This window comes from Myotis lucifugus, unplaced genomic scaffold (assembly GCF_000147115.1).
Source record: "Myotis lucifugus unplaced genomic scaffold, Myoluc2.0 scaffold_11, whole genome shotgun sequence".
Classification (NCBI taxonomy): Eukaryota; Metazoa; Chordata; class Mammalia; order Chiroptera; family Vespertilionidae; genus Myotis; species Myotis lucifugus.
Window position 1 is genome coordinate 6,525,277 of NW_005871059.1, and position 24,164 is coordinate 6,549,440.

At 37.0% G+C, this 24,164-nt stretch overlaps 1 protein-coding gene and 1 pseudogene across 1 annotated transcript in view; both read right to left on the reverse strand.

Annotated features, from left to right (window-relative positions):
• The window catches only part of UTRN (utrophin), a 433,433-nt gene that overhangs the window by 41,999 nt on the left and 367,270 nt on the right, over positions 1-24,164 (reverse strand). The window contains 6 exon segments of the mRNA XM_023750172.1: positions 1,155-1,321; positions 3,354-3,511; positions 6,018-6,103; positions 11,857-12,058; positions 20,499-20,573; positions 21,927-21,988. Of these exon segments, the coding sequence (XP_023605940.1) occupies positions 1,155-1,321; positions 3,354-3,511; positions 6,018-6,103; positions 11,857-12,058; positions 20,499-20,573; positions 21,927-21,988 (750 nt within the window).
• LOC111825042 lies at positions 14,744-14,869 on the reverse strand (annotated as a pseudogene).

Here is a 24,164-nt window from a genome sequence, read left to right on the forward strand (position 1 = left end):
GCTGGTAAAGTCAGCCAACTGACAGCAATTTGTTCAGTCCAGCACACTGACACTGATACTATATACAACAAAACCAATCCTAGCCATGCTGATTGACCCTCCATCGGCTAAATCACCATCTTAGTTATTTCCTGTTTTGGAATGAGTGAAAGGCACATACAGAACCTTGAGTTCCACTGCTGAGTAGTCTTGTATTTTTCATAATTGACTTCCAAATCCAACTGGGATTACTTTCTATATTCCTTGCATAAGAGAAACATCTATATTCTAATGCATACTTATCGTAATACAACAAGGTGAAAGGACTATGACAGTCAAGACACTTCATCTTGGGGCCAACCTTTAACCCTATACTCTCTGCTTTGTGGCCACAAACTGATGAGTCTGACACTGATTACACTAACGTGCAGTGGTGAGCAGTGCTCCTTGTGTGCGGGTAAACAGGGTTAACCTACTTCACACCAAACTTGGTAGAAGTAAAACAAAGTAATTCCATTACTTTACTTCTCAGTTGTTATTTAAATTTTGCTCTATGCTTACCAAGTTTGACCCCAAAGGCCTCAGAACATCACCCAATCCCATCAGGGCCATATATGTATAATGATTTGTGCAATTATCATGCATGAACATTTCTGTGAAATAGGTAATAGAAATTCAGAAAAGTCTTTGGTTCTGGAGCAAAATAATATATATTTTTTAATTCTTTATTGATTAAGGTATTACATATGTCTCCTTTTCCCTCCATTACCGCCTCCCCCCCCAGCACATGCCCTCACCCCCCTTGTGTCTGTGTCCATTGGTTAGGCTTATATGCACGCATACAAGTACTTTGGTTGATCTCTCCCCCCTCTCCCACCCTCCCCTGCCTTCCCTCTGAGGTTTGACAGTCTGTTCAATGCTTCTCTGCTCTGGAGCTATTTTCGTTCATCAGTTTATGTTGTTCATTATATTGCAAAATAATATTAAAATAATAACAACAAGCTTCATGTACTGGCTATAAGAAATGGCATTTTAGACAGACTATGCTGAGCATCTCATTTATTTAGAAGGCAACCCCCCCAATAGGAATGAATGGAAAGGATGATAGACATACACTGAGCTGACATCTACAGAACAGAAAATCGTCTCCTGCCACCGTCTGTGGTAGATCTTACCTGAATCCAACAATTGGACATTCTTTACAGATGTTGCATTTGGCCTGATGTTTTGCAGTTTCAGATGCTGCCACTCGATGTAAAACTGGCAGCCAAACCATGGACTGTGGTTCTAGACGCATCCAGTCTATAAACTCTTTCACACTTATCTCTGGCTTGTTGTTATTCTGGTGAAGAAGCAAATACATTAAATGTGAAGAAAATTTATTTATTTAAATTGCAGCAAGTGTTGCTGCTTCATAATCTTCTGAAAAATCTGTGCACAATTAAACATTATGTACTTCTTTCCATGTCAGTTAAATCATAAAATATTTAAGGTTCTTCAAGGACAGAAAATTCTAGAATTTAAAAAGATAAAAAGCAGCCCTAGTCAGTTTGGCTCAGTGGATAGAGCATCCACCCGTGGACTGAAGGATCCTGGGTTTGATTCCAGTCAAGGGCACGTACCTTGGTTGCAGGTTTGATCCCTGGCCCTGGTTGGGATGCATGCGGGGAGGCAACCAATTGATGTTTCTCTTTCATGTCGATGTTTCTCTCTCTCTGTTTCTCCCTCTCCCTTCCACTCTCTCTAAAAGCTAATGGAAAAATAACCTTGGGTGAAGATTAATAACAACAGCAAGAGAGAGAGAGAGAGAGAGAGAGAGAGAGAGAGAGAGAATATTGTCATATAGGAAGAAAAAAAAACCCCAGTACTTTCATATACTCAGATTAAAAAACAAAAAACAAAAAAAACCTGCACTATTCTAGGTATTCTTTTCACATATATGCTTTAATCCCATAAAATTCACTCATCTAAGACAGTAAAAATGTGTGAAAGCAAAAACTCACTGATTACTTTCCAAAAGTGAAGGCCATTATAAATGGTACATAAAAATGGTTATTTTTGTGTCCTGCTCCAGTCCTGTTACAACATCACACTGGGGGCACAGTACTATGAATGTTCTTGGCAAGATTTCAAAATTTATAACAAAATGTATGAAACATCTTAGTCCCCTTGCAAATCTTAACACTCTTAACATCTTAATTTATTTTCATATGTGCCAAATTAAATTTGTACCAACATCTTTCTTCTGTTGTTGTCTAAGTCATTCTATGAACCAGGACATAGGAAATTACATTTAGAATTTTCAATTGGTATTTTTTGTTCTCTCTAAAACAAGAAAAATGGCTATTATAAAACGTAATAACCCATAACATCAATTCACCTTAAAAAGATGGTGTGAGCATTTTTTTCTCTTCAATGATAAATCACTGAGTATGCTTTGAGAAAATATCTGTAGGCTGTACTTTAAGCAAATGTATAGTATCACTAGTAACAGTTCTAAAATGCTTTATATATAGTAAGCATTAAAAAGAAACTAACATGCTTTTTCCAGTTTAACATCAACAACTTAGACCAGTATAAAACTTTGTGTATCATTCTCCTTTTGCACATAAGTTCTCAAAGAAAAGACCTTATTTTAATAACATTTTTATTTTATATATGTTTTAAAATCTTGCCTCCAAGGAACTCAGGGCTGAAATATTTTTTAAGTAGCTGTAATATTCAAGGCACTGTGCACAGGGATACAATAATAAAAAGGTAAAAATTATCCTTATTCATGAAGCTTAGATTTTTATGAAAGAACAAAACTGAACAGGCAAATATACAATTTAGTATGTAATTATAATTGTAATGAGCACCCTAAGAAGGCAGAGGTGATACAGGTGAATACAGTAAGACACATAACTTCTTCTAAAGAGGTCAGGGAAGGGTTTTCAGAGGGTTTTAGATTTAAGGAAAGATCTAAAGAATAAATAGATTGTGGGCAGAAGATATGGAAAAACACTCTGAATAGAGTGCACATGTCCAAAGGCACTAAGGCAAGAATGGAGGGACTGAAGCAGTGTGGGTAGAAAGCAGGGAGCAAGGGGACAAGTGACACAGGATGAGGCCAGGGCAAAGGCAGGGCCACATCACAGCAATCTGATAGCACGTGTTAAAGAGTTTGGATTTTATACATTGAGAAGCAGCTATTCTTGAGATGGTAGCTATTCCTTGAATCAAATATGCCTTAAGAAACAAAGTACAACTTACCGAGATGGCACCCAACGTCCTCCACCATTTGGCTCCAGCCCAAGTTCCCTGTCCCATTTCTTGGAACATTCTCAAAACCCTTCCTCAGTACACCCTGTACACCAGCAATCCCGTTTGTTTACCTGTTGGAAGCAGCTGCGGACACTGGGTTCAATATTGCTGCCTCCAAAAGCTGCCACTTCTCCCAGCTGCCGGGGGATCTGGATGGCATCGTGAAGTAAAAGGCCCAGCTGCCGCTGGTCACACATTTCTGTAGGTCCTGCCACTTCCTTAAAGAGATCTGCAAGGAGGAGAGGCAAGAGGTTAACTTCCATCTGCCCGAAGTGTTCTCTTATGTCTTTGGTGATGGGGATTGAACAATGAAGATTAAAAAAAAATCATGGGGACGTGAATCAATTAGTCGTTTCCTGAATTCTGACAACCTTGATATTCTGTCTGTAATCAGGGGCTGGTGAACCACATGCTTCTGAAAACAACCTCCTGTTGTATGTCAATACATATAAATAGATCAGTAACTACAAATTTCCTTTACAAATGGTACAATAAATACGTGTGGGTTTCATTCAGTGGTTTCAGTAAGGATTTCTTATTGAGAAAGACAGACAGTGTGCCAAGACGAAGCTTCTCAGGACTTGTCAAAGGAATAAATGTGCCGTAAGGGCAAACGATTTGTTTACTAACGTTTTGTTTACTAACGTTTTGTGTTCACTCCTAAATTTAATATTCTATTATAGACATATGTATATATTTACTTCTTTTAAAGATTATTATACTCAAATCTATTTTATATAAAAAACTTTAAGAAGTGCAAGGAAGTGTCTTTTATTTTTAGATGTGTAGTTGTGGGTTTTTTTATTTAGGCCCAATAAGTCTCATTCCTTATTAGCTATAAAAATTATTTTTGTTTCACTTCATTTCATGTACTAAAATACATTTATTCAAATTTTAAAGACATAGTAACAAAACTCATGCTTGCTTTCATAGTTCTTTAGGCTTTTCTATTCATTAAGAAAACTCTAATTTATTTCATAGCTTTCCTGATTCAATAAAATTAAAACTCTTCTCTCCTTTCCAGTGTTTGCTTATCTTCCATTCACCACTTGAAACAGTTTGAAGATTTAAATTTATTAGCTTGTTCCAAGAAATAAAGCTAATATGCTTAAATAAGTTACTTTAGGAGTGGGGAGAAATTTCATGTAAAAACCACCCACTTTGTTATAGAAACTAATACTTTTTGAAAAGAAATTTCCAAGTTCTGAAAATTCATAATCACGAAAACTCTAAATGTTTTTCATGTGAAGTTTCCAAGAACAGAAGAAAGGGGAGTAAATATTTATTGGATCCCACAAACCATAAAAAACCACACTGATAAATGAATATCAGATCAAAATGTATATTCCCTTTATTTTAAAGGAGAATAATGCCAGATCTAACACTGTCAACAGTGCACTTTCAAACAACTAAACCGGGCTCAGTCATATTTACATAGTAATTATCATGAAATGTGGCTTTAATTATAAGTATACATAGGGAAAGCAAATTTAATTAAGATAAATTTAATTTTTATTATCATTTGTTCACTTAAATTTTATTAGAGTTCTACTTGTTTCTCTTCATTTGTCAAAAATAAGATGATCATGGCCAGGAAATATTTGTCCAGGATTCTTACTATGAAGATCATTTTAAATTTGTTCCTGGGAAGAGGCCTCTTAGATAAATAGTTGATGCACATGCGTAATAGTCTGTACAGAGGATTGCACGTGTTCAACAAGATCAATCATGTCCAACTTTCCTCTTTTGAGACAGGTAGCTATTGCTATGCCACCATTAAGGTAAAACTACACACAAAACATAAAAGGTTAATATTAGCGTTAGAAATGTTGACATATTTCTAAATTTTCACAAATGTTCACATTTTTGATGTCATAGCCAGAAATAAAAAGGAGTGTAAGAATGTGGGAATGGGTTAGTGAAAGTCACAATCTAAAACCCAAGATCCAATAAAATTAGCACAGAAGAGATGTAAAGGCCGCTGAAAAGGATCTTTGTAAATGTGTTTTTGATGAGGCAAATGGGCCACCAGCTATAAGCAGGAAGGCCAGGGTTTTGTTTGAATCTAATGAAGGGATACTCTCAGGAAGGCCTGAAGAGAGAGGGAGGTGCCACCAGGGTAAAAACACCTGCCCCGTCACTCAGCTACTAAATGGCAGAGCTGAAGTTTGAAGGCAGGTCTCTCTGGCCTGTGGGCCTGTTATTTTCCAAATGCCAAGATGCCCTTCATTTAATTATTTGTCTAACTATGTCTATAAAAGTTTTAGTCTATCTTGATAAATATATATATTTTTAAGTATTAAAAATATACAGAAATAGAAAAGGCTTGGGCTTTAGAGTCAGAAAACTCTGTGATCTAATTCTAGCCCCACAATTATTGTCACTGCAGCCTTTGACTAGATTTGTAACCTATCTCAGCATTAATTTTTTCATCTAAAAAATGGAAATCACAATGCCTACATCATTATGGGATGATTATTCTCAGAATTAAATGAGATAAAACTTGTAGTTGGCTCTCACTCCACCAAGGCACCTCACCTCTTGATCCTATTATCAGTTTTTCATTACACACAAGTCCACTATGTATTAACACCCTCAGTGTAGCCTGGACATGTAGAGTCAGGGTTAAAAAAATGGAAACTATGATTACTAGCCAATCATATAAAGTAAATCTCCAATAAAATGATCATTCCCATTACTAAAAACACTATTAGTATAAAAATGGTCTTACGTACATCTGTATTTTTCTTCTAAGAGACCTTTAGAGAGAGACATCAATCCAATCTTCAGACTCTGCACTCTAATTTTTCCAGTCCGACCCCTGAAATTATAAAAATCTCAATGTCTTACATGAATTTAAAACAGTATGTGAAATATTTCTGAATATCTATTTTCTTGAGGGTAAACCATTAAAAAATAATTGCATCTTAAAGCTCTGACTTTTCTATTCACATTTAATAATTAATGTTAAACCTACACCATAATTTCATTACGTATTTTAACAGTATGTTTGACCTGGTCTTGAAAAATATATAGCCTGAAGTCACATTACACAAAATATATAAACTAGAAAGAACAAATTAAGGCAAAATTAAAACTTTAATTATAAAGCTGAAAATATATAATTTTTATAAATACTATGAGTTAAAATCTATTTATTAATAACTAATAATCTTATAAATGCAAGATTCAAAATAGATACATATAATATGCATGTGAGTTAATTCAGCAAGATATATCTAACATCAAAAGTAAAAAAAATGACTGAAAAATCAGCTATATACTGAGAGCTTCTCACTGCTAAATACTCAAATACTGCATGTATTGCCTTTATTGATGTGGGTCTCTAGCCATGCAGTTTTTGTGTTACTATTGCAATTACACTAGCTATTGGTCTTAAACAGATAGGTGTGGAATCTCTATTTGGGGAAGTATTAAGCTATAATTAAATTTAAAAGGTATTAATTAATCAACATGAGAAAATAGCTTTACACTATACCAATGAGAGACCATTTCAATTTTACTTATAAGTGGACTAAAAGAAAAAAATTATTTTATTTTAAAGCAGAAAGTTGTCTTATTCCATCATTTATCAAAGAATTACTGAGCTGTCTACCAAATGTTAGTTGCTATACTAGATCCTGGGGATGGGGAAAGTAAATGCAGAAACTATAAAAATTAGCAATATGATGATCCTTGCTATGGAATAGAACATAGTCAAGAAAAAAGTCTTTATTGCTATCTTTACATTTCATATTCAGAATCAGTTTTCAGTTAAATTGTTGTTAATTTTCTTAAAATATGTTTTCAATTTACAAATAAAGCATATTTAAAACCTATAAATAAATTTTTACATAATTATATGAATGCATAACATTTACTAATCCATGCTATTCAAAAACAAGCAAATATTTTTATTATGGAACTTTAATTTTAGGTAGTCTTATTGTCAAACTGCATTTAAGTCTTGATCTTATTGATATTTTTTACTATTAATATTAATTGATATCTTCCATTCACAAATTGTAAATACTCTGGTAAATTTTTGTATACATATCATGACATATAATAAAATAAAATTTAAAAAAATGCTTAGGTATTGCTATAATGTACTTTCAAACCCATCCCTCAATAGCCTAGAGTCTATATCTATATTAAATCATACCCAACAAACTTCTTGAACCTTTACTATGTATGTGTACAACATTCAGATTTGCCCTATGAAACAAGTAATAGATTTAAAAATAAATGTAACTATTATAAGCAGAATTTCTAAGTTAATATATATATTCCAGTCTCTTACAATTATAGAAATATCTTAAGTGACTAAGCTAGAAATTTTGCTTCTACTTAATATTTTTTAGGCGTTTCCTAATTATCATATGAAAATAGACAATGTCTCTTTTCTTTCCTCCAGAAATCAGGAAATTTTATTCTTTGGACATAATCAGACAGTAGATTTGCAGAAGATAACAAAGGGCTGTGTGGATAGACTAGTACATGAATATGCCTAAGGACAAAGCAATCCCTTATGGGGAAAAAAAGATCAAAATGATGGGCATTACAGGATGACCTCCAGTCTGTGGTGTCAACAGAAGAAAAGAAAATCATCAGGAAGACTATTGAAAATGTCAGTCATCCATTCATCACACCACCAACAGTTATGAAGGCTAACGATGATCCCAGCATTGTTCTACATACCATAGGGACCACAACAAAAGTACAAGACACAATTCCTACCCATGATATGCTCACACACTAACTGTGGGAGTGAGACAAGGAAACAACTAGAGAATCATAAGAAATACAAAACCAACCTTTATGTATGGAAAGAATCAAGTATAAGTTAATTGTGGCTGACTAATTAATGATTGGTGATTTGCCTAAATAGTCCTTAGCATAACAAAATTTGATTAAAGAAACATAAGTTGGACACTGGAGCATGACATGGCTCACCTATCCCAACTAGGAGGAAGTATCACAAGAAAAGCTTAGGAAGAGAATAAATAGAGGGAGGCCTGTGAGTGCCAGTGACAAGACTCATTCAGGTGGCAAGGACCTGCATCAAGGCTAAATTGTTGATAAAGTTGTCCAGGTGATATGGGGCCAGATAACACAGGGCTTTGATGTTAAAAAAAAAAAGTATCTGGATTTGAGAGGCAATAGGGAGCTAGGAAAATTTATTATTGGGTGACATAACCCAATACTTAAGTATTTGGTTTCCTGATAGTTTTCATAATTAACTCCTGACATTAGTTTAACTGGGAAGATATGCACCCTACAATTTATATCTAACTTGGAAAAGTGGAAAAAAATAACCTCACACTGCAGCAAGTGAGGTTAATATTTTCCGCAGAGACAAAAGCATTTCAACCAAGTCTTCTATTACTTTAAATAATAATTTAAACAATTTTGATTTCCATTAAATGTAGAAGGAAGATTTTGAAATTAAGACTTTTTACCCTGGGAAGATAAAGACTGAGTGAGGCTGTGAACTCTCATAAATGGAATCAATTTCATTTCTATTATTTATGAAGACCTTTCTACATATTAGTTTATTTGGCCTTCATAGTCACTTATGTGTGGTGATCCAAGCAGATGTTTTATTGCAATTTTTCAGATGAGAAATTAAGATGTCAAAAGTCAAGTGGTTACCAAATCACACAGCAACCAGAATAAAATATTTGCATTCTTATTATCCATAACAGAAGAAAACAGATTTTTAAAACAAAATTAGAATATTAGAAGAAGGGAGAAACATGTTAAAACTTCAAAGAAACAGAAAATGTAGAATAATTTTAAAGTACTATTTTTTTCTTAGATATGGCAATATGGTAAGAGTAATCAAGCAATATTAAAAAATGAATATTAGTGCTATACCTACCATTAATATGCAATAGGTGGCCAAGGATAAATTGTCTTGTCTCACTGGGTCAGTTTCTTAATCAGTAAAAGAAAGAGGGCAAAATGGTAGGTCCTCATAGTCCTACTTCTAGAATTCTATGATCTGCTGTCTGATTATCTGCTGTCTATATTTCAAGAACGGGCTGAGTATACTTCAAGAGCTGCAAATGCTAGTTCTGTCTGCATCATACTACACAAAGTAAGGCAGTCAACGCATATGGTTAATGAATGAATGTCAGACAGCTGGATGAATGAAAGGGTTAGATCATGGCACCATTTCCAAGGTTCAGAGACTTCTTAGGGTCCATTATTTCTGGTGCATTGGAAGGAGTAGTAGAGAGTTTCTATCAGATTCTCAAAGGGAACTAATGGTTTGAAAAGAGTTAAACACTCTTGTTTAGATACATGAATAAGTCATAGTTATTAGAGAGATTTGGGCAATCAACTGGCCATCTGACACTATTGTCATATAAGAGACCATGTTTTTTCCCCAAGGTTAATTCATGATATTTCTCCAAGATAGAATAACTTAACAGACTAGACATCATTCTGACCCACTTTGGTCTTTGCTATATTTCTTTGACATGAAAAGGAGATATATCTTAAAAGCTTTTTTTCCCCTTTTAATGGAAAATTTCAAGATACTGTCTTTCTAAATAAAAAACAGTATCTTAGTAGAGCAGTTCTCATGTGTTCACATTTGATGGTGGGAAACAGAAATATACAAATAGATAACTTCCTAGAATATGACATTTCACACACTGCTTCCTTCCCAACTAAGTGACAGTATTCCCTTTGGGCTGTTCAGTGTAAACAGCATGTATCTGTGTCATAGGCTGAATTATATCTCCCTAAAATCCATATGTTGAAGTACTAATTCCCAGTACCTCAGAATGTAACTGTATTAGGTGATAGGATCTCTAAAGAGGTAATTACGTTAGAATGAGGCTATTAGGTTGGACCATAATGCAATTTGTGTCCTTATAAGAACAGGAGATTAGGACACAGACACACACAGAAGAAAGACCATGTGAAGACGCAGGGAGAAGACATCCACCTATAAGACAAGGAGAGAGGCCGCAGGAGAAACCAACCCTGCTGACATGTTGTTCTTATACTCTAGTCTCCAGAACTGTGGGAAAATAAATTTCTGTTGTTTAATCTACGCTGTGGTACTTTGTTATGGCAGCCGGAGCAAAGTAATACAGTATGTTAGAGCCACAATCATTGTCAAGGGTGTTCATTCTTTAAATATGGTTCAAGATGGGCACCTCTGCCATACTCCGCAGGCTTAATGAAGTTCCTAAATATGCTATGAATTTAGCCTTCTTCCCGGGATGTAAAATTAACTTATAGGCTTTGTAGTTAAAACACCTAATTGACCAGCTATTTTGGTGAATTTACTATAGAAAATGTCTCTTTTGGAGGTTTAAAAAATTGAAAATCTACGTAATAGTTCATAATGGCTAACAGTTTTATTTTACCAGCAGGATAGAGTTGCATTAAAATAAAATGTATTAAAATATATCAGACAAGGATATAATAAATCCCAAATTCATTATGGTAATTGAGATTCATGCTATCACTTCTCAAGGAATTTCTTAAGAACACTCAAGCACACAAAGACTATTGGGTTATTTAAAAAACTTTATGATATTTGTGAATATTGAAAAAGAAAAGATTTTTCTACTCCAAAGTATAAGCAAACTTTAATTAAATCATCTCTAGAGCTATTGTCATCATCACTTATTTATACAGAATCAGCTGTTAAGTGTGTGTACTTATGAACTATCATCTATCTTCTTTTTCTCTAAACCTAATGAAAGGCTGATAAACACAAATCTTCATACAGCTAATTAATGGAAAGAGAACTTTCAGGGTGTGAGAGAAAAACAACAGTCCTCATTTTCTTATTTCATCTTTGCATATTTTAACCCCCTACCAGAAGAATGAATAATTCCTCCTAATAGTTCAGAAATGTCAGCACACAGCAGGTCTTTCTAGAATTATTTTACAAATGCACTGTCACATTCAAAAACTCAAGTTAATGGCAATTGAGTTATTCTGGGAGTTGAGAGTGCTCTTTATGTAACAATGAGCACCTAATGAAATTTCAGATATTAGTGCCCTGCAGCATAACTTACTTAAAAGACCATATACATACATAACTATCTTTGCAATAAGTGAAGCTAATACCAAAAGAGATGTAAAATGATTTTAATTGCCATTTGATTGCTCTTAAGTTGTCACACAAAAATTACAGATTATTATGAGGCAGTAAATTATTTTAATTCATAAAAATAACTACAAAATATTGACTTTAAAAGATACTATAAGAAATTCCAGAAGGAGAAGGAAACTGAACTTACTTAAAATAGGTTTCCTTTAGCATGATGACAAAACAAAAAACAAAAGACCCTACAAATTTGACAGCTTTTGTAATTAAAGCAAAATCTTAAAATAATGGATGGACATTCCTTTTTGTTTTATTGTTGGTTAATGGCTCAATTTTTGGAAAGTCATTCATTTGCAACTATTAACATAAATATTTCCACTGGATAAAGTACTTTGAAAGCACTTTTAAGATTTTCACTTTAAAAATGTATGTATTTTGTATTATTAACATGTCATTCAAGAATTGTACTTTAATGGGAAAAAATAAAAACTTACGTGTCATATACATTGAGCAACCAGTTGAGACACATATCCACACAGAGTGGAACATTGACCAGATCTTTATGCAGCTGTTCAAGGCCGTCGTAAGTTGTTGTCAGGCAGTTGATGACATCTGGAACACTAAGGAGCTGGTCATTTTGGTTCAGCTTGTGCTGTTTGAAAACTTCATTTGTTGTACTCAACTCTAAGAGATCCACTAATCGGGTGAGAGAAAGGAGTATGTACAGTCATTACATTATATAACAACATTGGAACAAAAACATTTCTAGTCTTAAGTATTTGTCTTGTTCTTTAAGAATCTATCCTTTTGAGCTATTTTCAGTTTTTAAAGTAATAAATAGCATTTCCATCCTTACATTTTTAATTTCTTCTTTTATCTCCATTTGCATTATTTTGAATCTGAGCTGTCACTTTAAAATATGATCCCATTTTTCACTCTTTAGAATATCAATTCTTCCTGCTTTCTTTTTCTGGCTATTTTCCCTCCAACCTCTTTCTACTCTTAAATGCAGAAAGGCTTAACTCTCTAAATCTACTCCAAATGGTAGGAAGCCCACATGTTACATTGCTTTCCTTCTCTTAATTTCAGAGAATAGTCTGCTTACTACCCTCCCATTTCATCCTTTATGCCACTGTCAAACTAATAAGTTTTAAACAATTTCTCAACATGTACATAAGGTACAAAGTTGATTAAAGAGGGTCAGTTAAAAAAAAAGAAAAGCTTTGCACTATGCATAACAGCATGAACATTCCTCATAATATTAAGAATAGAACTGCCATATGATCCAGCAGTTCCTCTTCTAGGTACTTATCCAAAGAATATAAAAAACCCTAATCCAAAAGATATATGTACCCCTGTGTTTATTACAGCATTATTCACTTACGTCAAGATATCAAAACAACCTCTGTGACAACCAACAGATGAATGAATAAAGAAGATCTGGTTTATATACACATATAAAATGAAATACTACTCAACCATAAAAAAGATCAAATATTGCCATTTTGACAGAAATGAATCATGAGGTTATTATGCTAAGTGAAATAAGTTAAAAGGAAAAGGATGAAAACCATATGATTTCACTCATACACAAAACATGCAACAAAAAAGAAACAAATGAACAAACAAAACAAAAACAAAGGCATAGATGCAGACAACGGATTGGTGGTTACAAGAGGAAAAGGGGAATGGGATAGGGCAATAGGGGTAAAGGATGTCAAATATATGTTGATAGATGGTAAATAGACTTTTGGTTGTGAACATACTATAGTGTATACAGATATCAAATTATAAAGCTGTATACCTGAAACTTATATAATGTTGTATACATGCCACCTCAATAAAAAATTAAACAAACAAACATGTGCTGTAGAAAACTAATAGTCTTCCACTGCCTTCTGAATGAAGCCTAATCTATAGGGTCCTCACAATCTGGTCCTAACTTCGTTTGCTTCCCAGGATGCTTTGACATACAGGCAACTTGTAGCCAGTAAGGATTAGTGGAGGTTCACAGTAAAGGCTCCCATCCTTACTCTTCATGTATAAAACATCTTTAGTGGTCATGGCAGTTGCTAGAGCACAGACAGTGGCAAAGAGGATAAGGTGGAGCCCCAGCTCTCAGTCTGAGAAGGAGGACAAGCAGACTGATAACTTGACTAAAAGGAGGAGTGAAAGTACCCCAAGAGAAGAGTACATCAATTTCTATGAGAGCTACTCCTGCTCAGGGAGTGGAAGGACAACTGGAAAAGGCCCCTTGGGAAAGTGGGTATGAAATGGGCCTTAAAAAATAGAGAAGATAGCTCTGGCTGAGTGGTTCAGTTGGTTGGAGCATTGTCCATACACCAAAAGGTTGTGGATTTGATTCCAGGTCAAGGAACATACCTAGGTTGCACTTAGAACCCCAATCGGGTGAGTTTAGGAGGCAAGTGATGGATGTTTCTCTCTCACATGGATGTTTCTCTCTCTCTCTCCTCTCTCTCTCCCCTCCCTTTCTCCTTCCTTTCCCCTCTCTCTAAGATGGATTAATATATCCTTGAGTGAGGATTAAAAAAAGAAAAGAGTAGATAGAAGAGACCCATGTAAAACAAGGAAAGAAATCCAGGAGGATAGAACTGCTTGAGGAAAGACAAGAATTCACAGAATTCCAAGGGGCTCTCCAGAATGACCAACAGCAGTGCAGATGAATGGTATGGGGCTTACGTATGAGTGGTATGTGGTTACCATCAGGCAGACACACGGAGTTCTAGGGACCAGGCACACATTGCCCAAGGGGAGGCCCTCAAAAGATAGGAGTAAGATTTTAGACAAAAAATAAAAAATCTTAAATAATCTTTATTTTATTTTATTTTTTTTACAGATGTCCCCTTCTAGCCCAAACCTGCCCTCTAGCTCAAACCTTCACCATACTATTGTCTGTGTCCATGGGTTAAGCATATATGCATACAAGTCCTTTGATTAATCTGTTCCCCCCCATCCACCCACCTGCCTTCCCTCTGAGATTCATCAGTCTGTTCTAATCTTTCTTTTAAATCAATGTTGAGTCATTCATTAACTAACTGAAAATAGGTAAACATTGATTATCAAACCACCATGTAATTTATATATTTATTAAGTGTGGAGATGATTCTTCTAATTCTAAACAAATGGGTTTAGAAAATTACAGAATTTAAGGTCTGCTCATGGAAATTACTGCTTTACAAATATCTCCATATTTTTAACTTTTAAGATGAAGAGAAATCAGCTCAGGGGAACTTTTAAAAATAATGTAACCAACTAATTCATCTTTGCCAGGTGCAAAAATGTCCCCTCAAAACATATAATGATATTTTGGACAGTTAATTAAAATGAGCAGCTTCCTTTGTATTTAACCTATTTTTTTCACATCAGATGGGTAATGGGCCAATGTTGTAACAAGTTTTGAGGGAGGCAGAGCTCACACTAATTTTGAATTTTTAAAGACATGAATAAAATGTGTTTACTCTAGCTGCTTAAACACCTCGGAATGATTTATTTTTTCAAGTTATTTACAATGGAGAAAAACTGCTTTAAAATTATACAGATTAAAATTATTTCTAAAACAACACAACAGGAATTAAAGTAAAATTATTTCTAAAAACAGCTCATTTTTTAAAAAGAGAAAAAAATATAAAATACAACTGAGGATAACAAGTTAATCCATTTCCTTTGGATGCCAAATATATCATTAGCAAAATTTCAGCTAATATATATATAAAGTAATTGTGTAAGGTTCCCATGAGTTAGAGATAGTGAAAAAAAAAAGAAAAAAACAACCGGCATGGCTCAGTGTTTGAGTGTCAACCTATGAGCCAGGAGGTCATGGTTCAACTCCTGGTCAGGGCACATGCGTGGGTTACAGGCTCCATCCCCAGTGTGAGGCCTGCAGGAGGTAGCTGATCAATGATTCTCTTATCATTGATGTTTCTATCTTTCTCTCCCTTTCTCTTCCTCTCTGAAATCAATAAAAATATATTAAAACACACACACACACACACACACACACCATCCAAAATTTTCATTGTAGCATTTTCTTGGTTTTATACACTGTTTTCAGTGATAAACTCCAGGAGGGCAGGAGCAAAATTCAAGTTCACTTTTCATGGTGTGTGATAAAAGGAAGGGATTAGTAATGATAGTAGGAGCTACAGAACTACAATTCCACATAGATACAAAGAAACATATTGAAATACTGCCAAAATGCTCTAACTTTCCGAATTTCAGCACTAATTGTGCCAGCAACACAGCACTGCTATTGTATCCCCATGGCATAAAGTGACAATAGACCAAATTCCAAAAAGGCCCTTCCCTGGATGAGGCTGTCCTTACATTTCATCCAGAAAAGTCTCCTTTGTAATACACGTTGTAAATATGACAGTAATTTGCCACATCCCACAGACTATGATGTCTTCAATTTTTAGTGATTTACTCTGACACCCTGTCTTAGTGCCTAAGCAAGGCATACATCTTCCTGAAGTGTGTCACATTTGGTACCTTTAAAAACTGACTACATTAAAATCACAGAAAATTATGATCTTTTCTTTTCAAAGGAAGAGAAATGACAGCTCAGTCATGTGGCAAATGAAACAAACAGCAGAATCATTTTCTACCCAGTTTTTTTCTTTAATCCTACATATGAGGCACAGGCGATCAAATGAAAATGGGTCATCATTCTCCTCTGTAAAAACACTCATTGTAGATAGTACCTGACCTGGGGCTTCTGTGACTCCGCCTGTTCTTGAACTGTTTGGCCATTTTTGATTAGCACCTTTCCCATCTCCTCTTCCCCAGACACCAAAGACATATAGGTGACGCTCAAGGTCTCCTATCTATAAAACCTCACTCACTTTCATCACTTCAATTATTTCTTCTCTCTGGATGACTCCGGATTGTTTTCTCCTGCCTGAACACCTGATTTGCAGTCCCACTGCTCTGTTCCCAACTAGAGCGATACTCTTCTCTTTCAGGAACCTTCACCTTAACATGTTCCAAATAAAGGTCTTGCCTTCTTGTTATGCTGAAATCCAGGAACAGTATTACTACCTTCCATTGACCATCAGTCTGCAAAACCTGAGCCATCCTAACACTCTCCTTCTTTTACCCTCTGCGATTTATCAGCCACCAGGTTCCCCCAGTCATCAGTCCTTTCTCCTCGTCACAAATCCATACAACTCATCTCTCTGCCTACTACCAGCAGCCAGCTCAGCCTCCACCATCTTTCACCTGCACTATTTTCTTGTCCTCTGTCCCCTCTGTCCTTTGATCTGCCTTCGATATTGTCTGCATACAGCCACGACTGGCCCTCTCTCCTAAATTCCACAAAACAGAAAATGCTTCTATAGCACTCCGCTCCACACACACACACACAAATCCAAACATTAAATACAACATTAGGAAAGCTTGAGGAACAACCCCCCCCAAAAAAAGGACCTAAAAATATCAGAAAAGTTTTATTTAAAAAAATGACCTTTGAACTGGACCTAAACTGATCTTAAGGGAATTTCTGATTACTGGACTCATGGCTTGCAAGCTATTCTATTTGGACTGTGTGACTAGCCGATGTCCCCTGAATTCCACCCAGGCCTTTGTGTCATGCATATAACTCTCTCCCCTCTTACCCTTGATCAGAGCTGCCTGCCTAAATCCTGTGTGGCTTCCAGGCCTGGCTAATGTGCTTCCTACTCAAGGAAGCTTACTTTGTTCTTCACAATGAAGGGATCTCTCCCTCTTCTGACTGCACTTCCCTCTGGATTCTCTGTTATTGCCTATCACACAAAGCTTTTTTAAAAATAGAAACACAAAAGAATACATATAACATATGTGTAGTCTAAAGAAAAATAAGAGTAAACCCACTAATCCATCACACGGCTAAAGAAATAGATTATTATTAATATCTTGGGAGTGCCTTGGAAAACCTCAATCAATCCCCTCAGAATCACAGGAGAATTAATCTTTTTAGTTCACTTTCAGTTATTGGATGTATATATGTGTCCCTGAATAATATAGCATTTTGTTGTGCATTCACCTTTATAGTTTTATGAGTCAACCGTGCTGATGTTGATGTACTCGTTCATTTATTTTTGCTGCTGTATCATATCACTTTTATCAATATGCCAAAATTAAACACATTTTATTATACAAAAGTGCAGCTATAAATCTTCTTATACCTACGTTCTTGAGTACTCCTTAACTTTCCAACTCAAATCATTTACTCAATATGTCCTAGCAGACTGCTCTGAGCCAGAAGCTGTAGGTGGCCCCGAAGTGGAGAAGAAAAGAGATTCCTCCCTCACATGAAAGCTTAGTTCCTTTGGAGAGACAGGTGGTTAATAAACACAATACCATACATTATGGCAGGCACCACATAAGAACTGAATACATGAGCTGAAATATCAGGGGTGGTCTACCCAGAAAGCCTCACTAAATTCACGAGACAGTTAAACTAGGACCTAGAGCAGTGATGGCGAACCTTTTGAGCTCAGCATGTCAGCATTTTGAAAAACCCTAACTTAACTCTGGTGCCGTGTCCCATATAGAAATTTTTTGATATTTGCAACCATAGTAACACAAAGATTTATATTTTTGATATTTATTTTATATATTTAAATGCCATTTAACAAAGAAAAATCAACCAAAAAAATGAGTTCGCGTGTCACCTCTGACACGCGTGTCCTAGGTTCGCCATCACTGACCTAGAGGAAGAGATCGCACCAGCCCGGGGAAGAGGATAAGAACAAAGAGCCAAGACAAGAACTTTTCGGCTCGAGAAACGGAATCCAGAGCTGACCATTTCATCTGTCCATTAGAACTGAGAAGAGCCCATAGTGGAGCATAGACGACCGGGTAGATGGAGATAAGCCAAGACAAAGGCCATTTCATTCGAGGGCAGCAGGAATCTGTTGTAAGTAGGAGAGTTGTGTGCATGTATAACGTGCTCTCTCCAAGTTTAAGTTCCTTGAGTGTGGGAACCAAGTCTCTTTATCTCCTGCACAGTCTTGGAGCCCAATAAATGAATGAACAATGACAGAGACGACGATGAGCCCTCTACATTAGGACATCATAGTGGGTGGAGATTTACACAAAATGAAAGGCAACCCCCGACCTAAAGCGGTTCTCAGTGAAGCCCGGGCAATCATCTTGACATTATCTGCCACACAGAGGCACACACAGAGCACTTATGTGAGACACAGCCGTTAGAGGCCATCGTAAAGTGTTGGAAAAATGGGCGGCAGGTGGAATTCGCTGGTAAATGTTTCCAAAAGGAGTAAATTTTTAACAGCATTTGGAAGGAATAAAGGGTTACAGACCATTGCTGAGGAGGGTCAGGGAATTGCAAGTAGACAGAAAGGATGGGAAGGAGCAGATTAATCATGAACAGGTGAGTTTGACAATGGAGCAAAGGCTCCAGACTAGAGAGCAGTGGGCACAGTCAGGGAAGGTGGCTCTCAGAACATCACCTCAAATACTAGTATTTACAATCCAGCACAAGCCAGCACTTTTCTAGGTGTTACTAAATGCCATTGTTTAGTTTATAAGTGGGAGGCATCGCTCTTCTGATCCTCTCAGGTTTGAAGAAATGAGGTGAAATGGGGAACATTTTTCTTTGGGAGGAAAATAAAAAACGCACCAGAAAGAAACACCAAATGCATTAATGTCTACCCACCCAGAAGCATTAGTGAAAATGGGGCCGTGTTCATAATGAACATGTCCAAGGCAGTCTTGTGTCAGTGGGGACTCGGAGGCTGAGTCATTTGTCCTCATTTTATAGCTCATCAGGCCTGAAAGGCCTTCCAGGTCTGTCAGCTGGATGCTGGACATGCAGCTGAGCCTCTTTCAAAACTGCTGCCACCAAGGACTCACTGAGCTCAGAACATCCCTGTTGTGTGTTCCTAATTCACTTCCAGCTTTCTTCTGGCTCAGCATACAGACCACTGGCCAGAGTGCTGGCTTTATTTTTATTTTTTGACTGGTAATTTTGCAACCCTTGCTGCCATCACTACAACCTGCCAGTTATGTGGGGCTCCCCGGATGATGTAATGTGCAGGACAGCCATCTCATCCTTTCCTCTACCGCCTAATCTAGAGATGTTTTTCAGCCCTTCATAGACTTCTCTCCCACACATAGCTTACACTTTTCTTACTTTAAAGGTTTGCATTGCTGTATTTTCTCTCAATAATTCTACACTGTCTTTCCTCAACTCCTTTCATGTAATCAGCTTTAAATGCATTTTGAATTTCTCCTGTCTTTTAAGGAGCAGATTTTTAACCTTAACATATCATTTTTCTAAGCGTTATTTTCAAAGCTTCACTGAACTGCCTAGACATATAACAACTGTGAGCAAAAGGCAGCAAACAAGAATCCTTGGATTTATTTAAATTACCCTCTTAAAAGTATGGGCAAATGCCACTTTCTGCATTAACTGGCTGATAAGACCTAAATGGTCTTTGAATACACTCAATCATTTAAACTATAACCACAAATTAAATCCGGACAGCTTAAATCTATACTCTATAAAAGCATTATAATGCATATTTCTACTTAAACTTCAGTTATTTGGGGGGAATAGCCCTTCAGTAAAATATTGCCACAGAAAGGTAAAGTTCATATTGATAATACTAAATGTCTCAAGACATATTTAAATGAACACAGAGCCTTTTATGTAATTTTCTAAAGTGACAGTTCAAATTTGGATCAGAAATGTGATTTTTTTAGCGTTTATTGTATGATTGTATTGAATGAAACTGGTTCAGACCCTACACTTCCAAATAGATACAAAGTACTAAAAAGGCAATGATCTACTATATATGCACTTTGATTTCTTGTTTTAATCCTTTCAAATTGGGTGGCAGCATACTTTTTAGAAAAATATTTTTATGTTTCTGCTGTACTTTGGTTAATTTTGTCCTCCCACTGGGAATAGCATATGTTCATTTGTTTTACGACTGCATGCATGCTGACGGGGCAAATAACAGAGCATTATAGAATCACAGCCAACTCCTTGAGTGACGCACACTGAAAATCAGATTAACTCTACAAACACATCCCCCTCTTCATTTATCTTTGTCTTAAAAAAAAAGACAACTCAAAGAACAGAGTAATTAACTTCAGTAGGATGACTCACAACACAGTGCTTTCTGTAGTCTTCGGATTTTGATAGCCGTGCGGTAGGCAGAGAAACGCACATTATTCAGGTCAGCTGTAATGGAAAAGGGAACACATTCAAAAACATGCTGATTGCTTAACTTATATCCAATGGCAAGAAGGTGAATTTGTTTACTGCAGGTGCGTATTTGCATTAAAAAGTCTTCTCCTAAAATCCACAGCATTTATCTAAGGAAAAATTAAATGTTCATTGGCACTGTGGTGAGATATATTCCAAAGCAGTGCTCCACAGAAACTTTCAGGAAAGGAAAAGGAAATGAGGAAAAGGAAACACACTTGGTCTGTGACCTTTCAATGGCTTCATAAATACATGGCATTGTGGGTAGAGGGCCCTTCTTCTGTATAGCTAGGCGGGACCCTCCTCCAGGGCCGTGTTCCACAAGGACAGTCAGTTTTCTGTCATCTCACTACTCAGAGAGCTAGTTATATTTCTACATTCCTCCATTCTGACCTACGTGCTGCTGCTGCCCTCTCATAGATCTGGTCCAAATGATCTTACAGTCACTATTCCAACCTTTGGAAAGAGCAAATATTGCAATTTCTTTCTCTGTCCCCTGAAGACAGAGTACCAGTATTTGAGACTAGTGGAGCTAGAAGGAAACTCAGAAATCATCAAAATTTGCCCTCTCCTTTGCTCACCAAACAAACCAGTGACTTTTCTCTCACTTGTTCAACTTTGAAGCCTCCCTCACCCACACAAATGGAAGTTCACATATGAGCCTGATATTTAAAGACACTAAAGGTGTGCTCCCCACTTGTTGAAATGGGAGTGGCATGGGAGCCTTGGGGTGCTACCCCTCCCTCTGCAGCAGCACCTTTGCTCCTTAAAGAGAAAACTCTTTCAAAATCACACACACACACACACACACACACACACACACACACAAGTGCGCACGCACACACAGAATCTATAAGAAAGAATTGTCATCTCATGAGTTTTCTTGCATTTTTTAATTAAAAATGAATTTAGCTCTTCAGCTGTACTTAGAAGAAATAAAATTCAGCTAGCTAATTTAATAAGATCTATTAAAAAAGAGTGAGCTAAAGGCAGATTTAAAAGCAAAAAGAGCGAGCTAAAGGCAGATTTAAAAGCAGTGGATTAGAGGTTGCTATATTGTAATTGTTTTTGTTTTCACTTCCTATAATATTCCCCTTTTAAAGTCATGATTTTTGGGCCATGCCATTTCAAACTTCACATTCTCTTAAGAAGAAAGGTAAGACCTGTTTGCTTCATTGACCTCAGAAATTCAACTGCTTTTGTATGTCACTGTCATGGTGCTTTAAACATAACATGCCATCTAAAAAAAGCTGGTGATTAGTTTTCACCCAAGAATATACCCTTTTCAGTTTAAGTTAATTCATTACTATTAAATAAAACAATACTTACCAAGGGATTGAAAGAGTTCAGTCATTTTGGGATGATCCCAACAGGTTGTCTGTGTTTGATGGCTGGGGAAAAAATGTAATAAATGTAAATAAAAGAACATATAAGTAATATATATCTCACAGAAAATACACAAATATAATTTTATTCAATTTTTTAAAATATCCCCATGATAGATCACTCAGAAACCTGGTGCCCAATTATTACTTAATATTTGAAAAACAATAATACATTTTTATTTGAGCAATTTATATTGTGACAATGTAGCTGACATATTTTGCTTTATCTATTTCAAGAAGAATTACAACTAAAATTAAAACTTAGCCCTGACCAGTTTGGCTCAGTGGGTAGACCGTTGGCCTGTGGACTGGGGGGTCCCGGGTTCGATTCCGGACAAGGGCATGGACCTTGGCTGCGGGCACATCCCCAGTAGGAGGTGTGCAGGAGGCAGCTGATCGATGTTTCTCTCTCATCGATGTTTCTAACTCTCTATCTTTCTCCCTTCCTCTCTGTAAAAAAATCAATAAAATATATTTTTTAAAAAATTAAAACGTAGACGTAAAGTGTGACTGGTGTGGACCCTGGGGCCTCAGGCTTGATAACACCAGGTCAATAGAGACTCCAGGGTAATTCTACTCCTGTGAGGCAGATGTAGATTCTCCTTCAGAACAAAGCCTCCAAGAGCAGCAGAGCTGCGCAGTCGCAGTCGCAGTCGCTATACTTTTGAAGTCCTAATCAAATTCCCCGAAGAACAGACAAATGGAGTTTCACTCTGAATAACATCACCTCACAAACTACGGAGCCTCCCTCTTCTTCAGCCCAAGTCTCTCCTCCCTCTGTGCATATTTTCTCTTTTTCTCTGTGGGGAGCCACTCAAAACCCTAGCCTTGGGGTAAGAATTATTTGAAGCTAAAGAGCTCTGAGGTTCAACAGAGGTCTTCTCAGAGCTTCCTTTATCTGACTAAAAGCAGCCACTCCTGGGACATGAGGCTGCCATAAATCCCCTCCTGGACAGGAAGTTTGGAAGCCCTGAGGAAGGCAGAAACACCCTCACACCTGCATAAACAAACGTCATCACAAACTTTCTTATTACATGTTTGTTCTTCTTACAAAAAGAAAAGTCTTTCCTGAAGAAACTTACTGGTTTTTCTCATCGGAGCCTTTTCTCCCCACCCCTTTTCCCTTCTAAGTTAGGTGTATAAGATGCAAATTCTAACCATGCCTTTGAGTGTGACTCACCATTCAGCCTTCCTGCAGACCTGTACATTGCACGCATAAATTAAGATTGCACGCATAAATTAACACTTCCTTTTCTCTTGCTAATCTGTCTTTCCTCAGTTTAATTCCCAGGCCCTCAGAAACAGGACCTATGAAGGTAGAGTGAAAGTTGCTTTCTTCCCTGATACCTTCTTCCTAGGTATCTGGACCCCACTCCCCTGAGGTATGTGTCTCTCTGGCCATTTTGACTTCACGACCGTTCCTCAGTTACCCATTGTTAGACATGAGCAGAGCAAGGACGGATGGGCCAGGTGCAGAAACTCACCAGGGCAGAAAGCCTGGGGGGTGGGGGCAGGTGGCTAGCAAGGGGCAAAACTGGGAAAACAAGGACCTTGCCCCAGGGTAACCTATCCTCCCCTAGCATATTGCTGGTCATGCGCTTTGGACCCCCTGACTTTTCATATGGCTAAACATGTGGGTTAGTCGCCCCTCCTCCACCCCCGACCTTTTCCTCTCCAAAGATAACATCTAGGCCTCAGTTGTATTTCACTTCCAGGCCCAGAAAAGCAGCAAAACCAAGTGATGCCCTGGCTGCCTAAAGACCAGCTACATTGACTAATGACTCCACTGCCCTGGCACGGACCAATCAGTGCAGACCACGACCCTGAAAGAACACACCTAGAAAGCTGATGGATATTCTATTGAGACGCCCCCCACCGCGCCCCCCCCCCCACCCCCGAGACCTCCCCTAAGATTTCCACCTGCAAGAGAGAGAGATAAATATGCTCAGGACAAAAGGACCCAGCATGGCCTCTCTCCCAAGGAAGCACCCCAGTGTCATTCCCTCGGCCCTTCTTCCCTCTAAGGCAGTGATTCTCAACCTTCTGGCCCTTTAAATATAGTTCCTCATGTTGTGACCCAACCATAAAATTATTTTCGTTGCTACTTCATAACTGTAATGTTGCTACTGTTATGAATCATAATGTAAATATCTGATATGCAGGATGGTCTTAGGTGACCCCT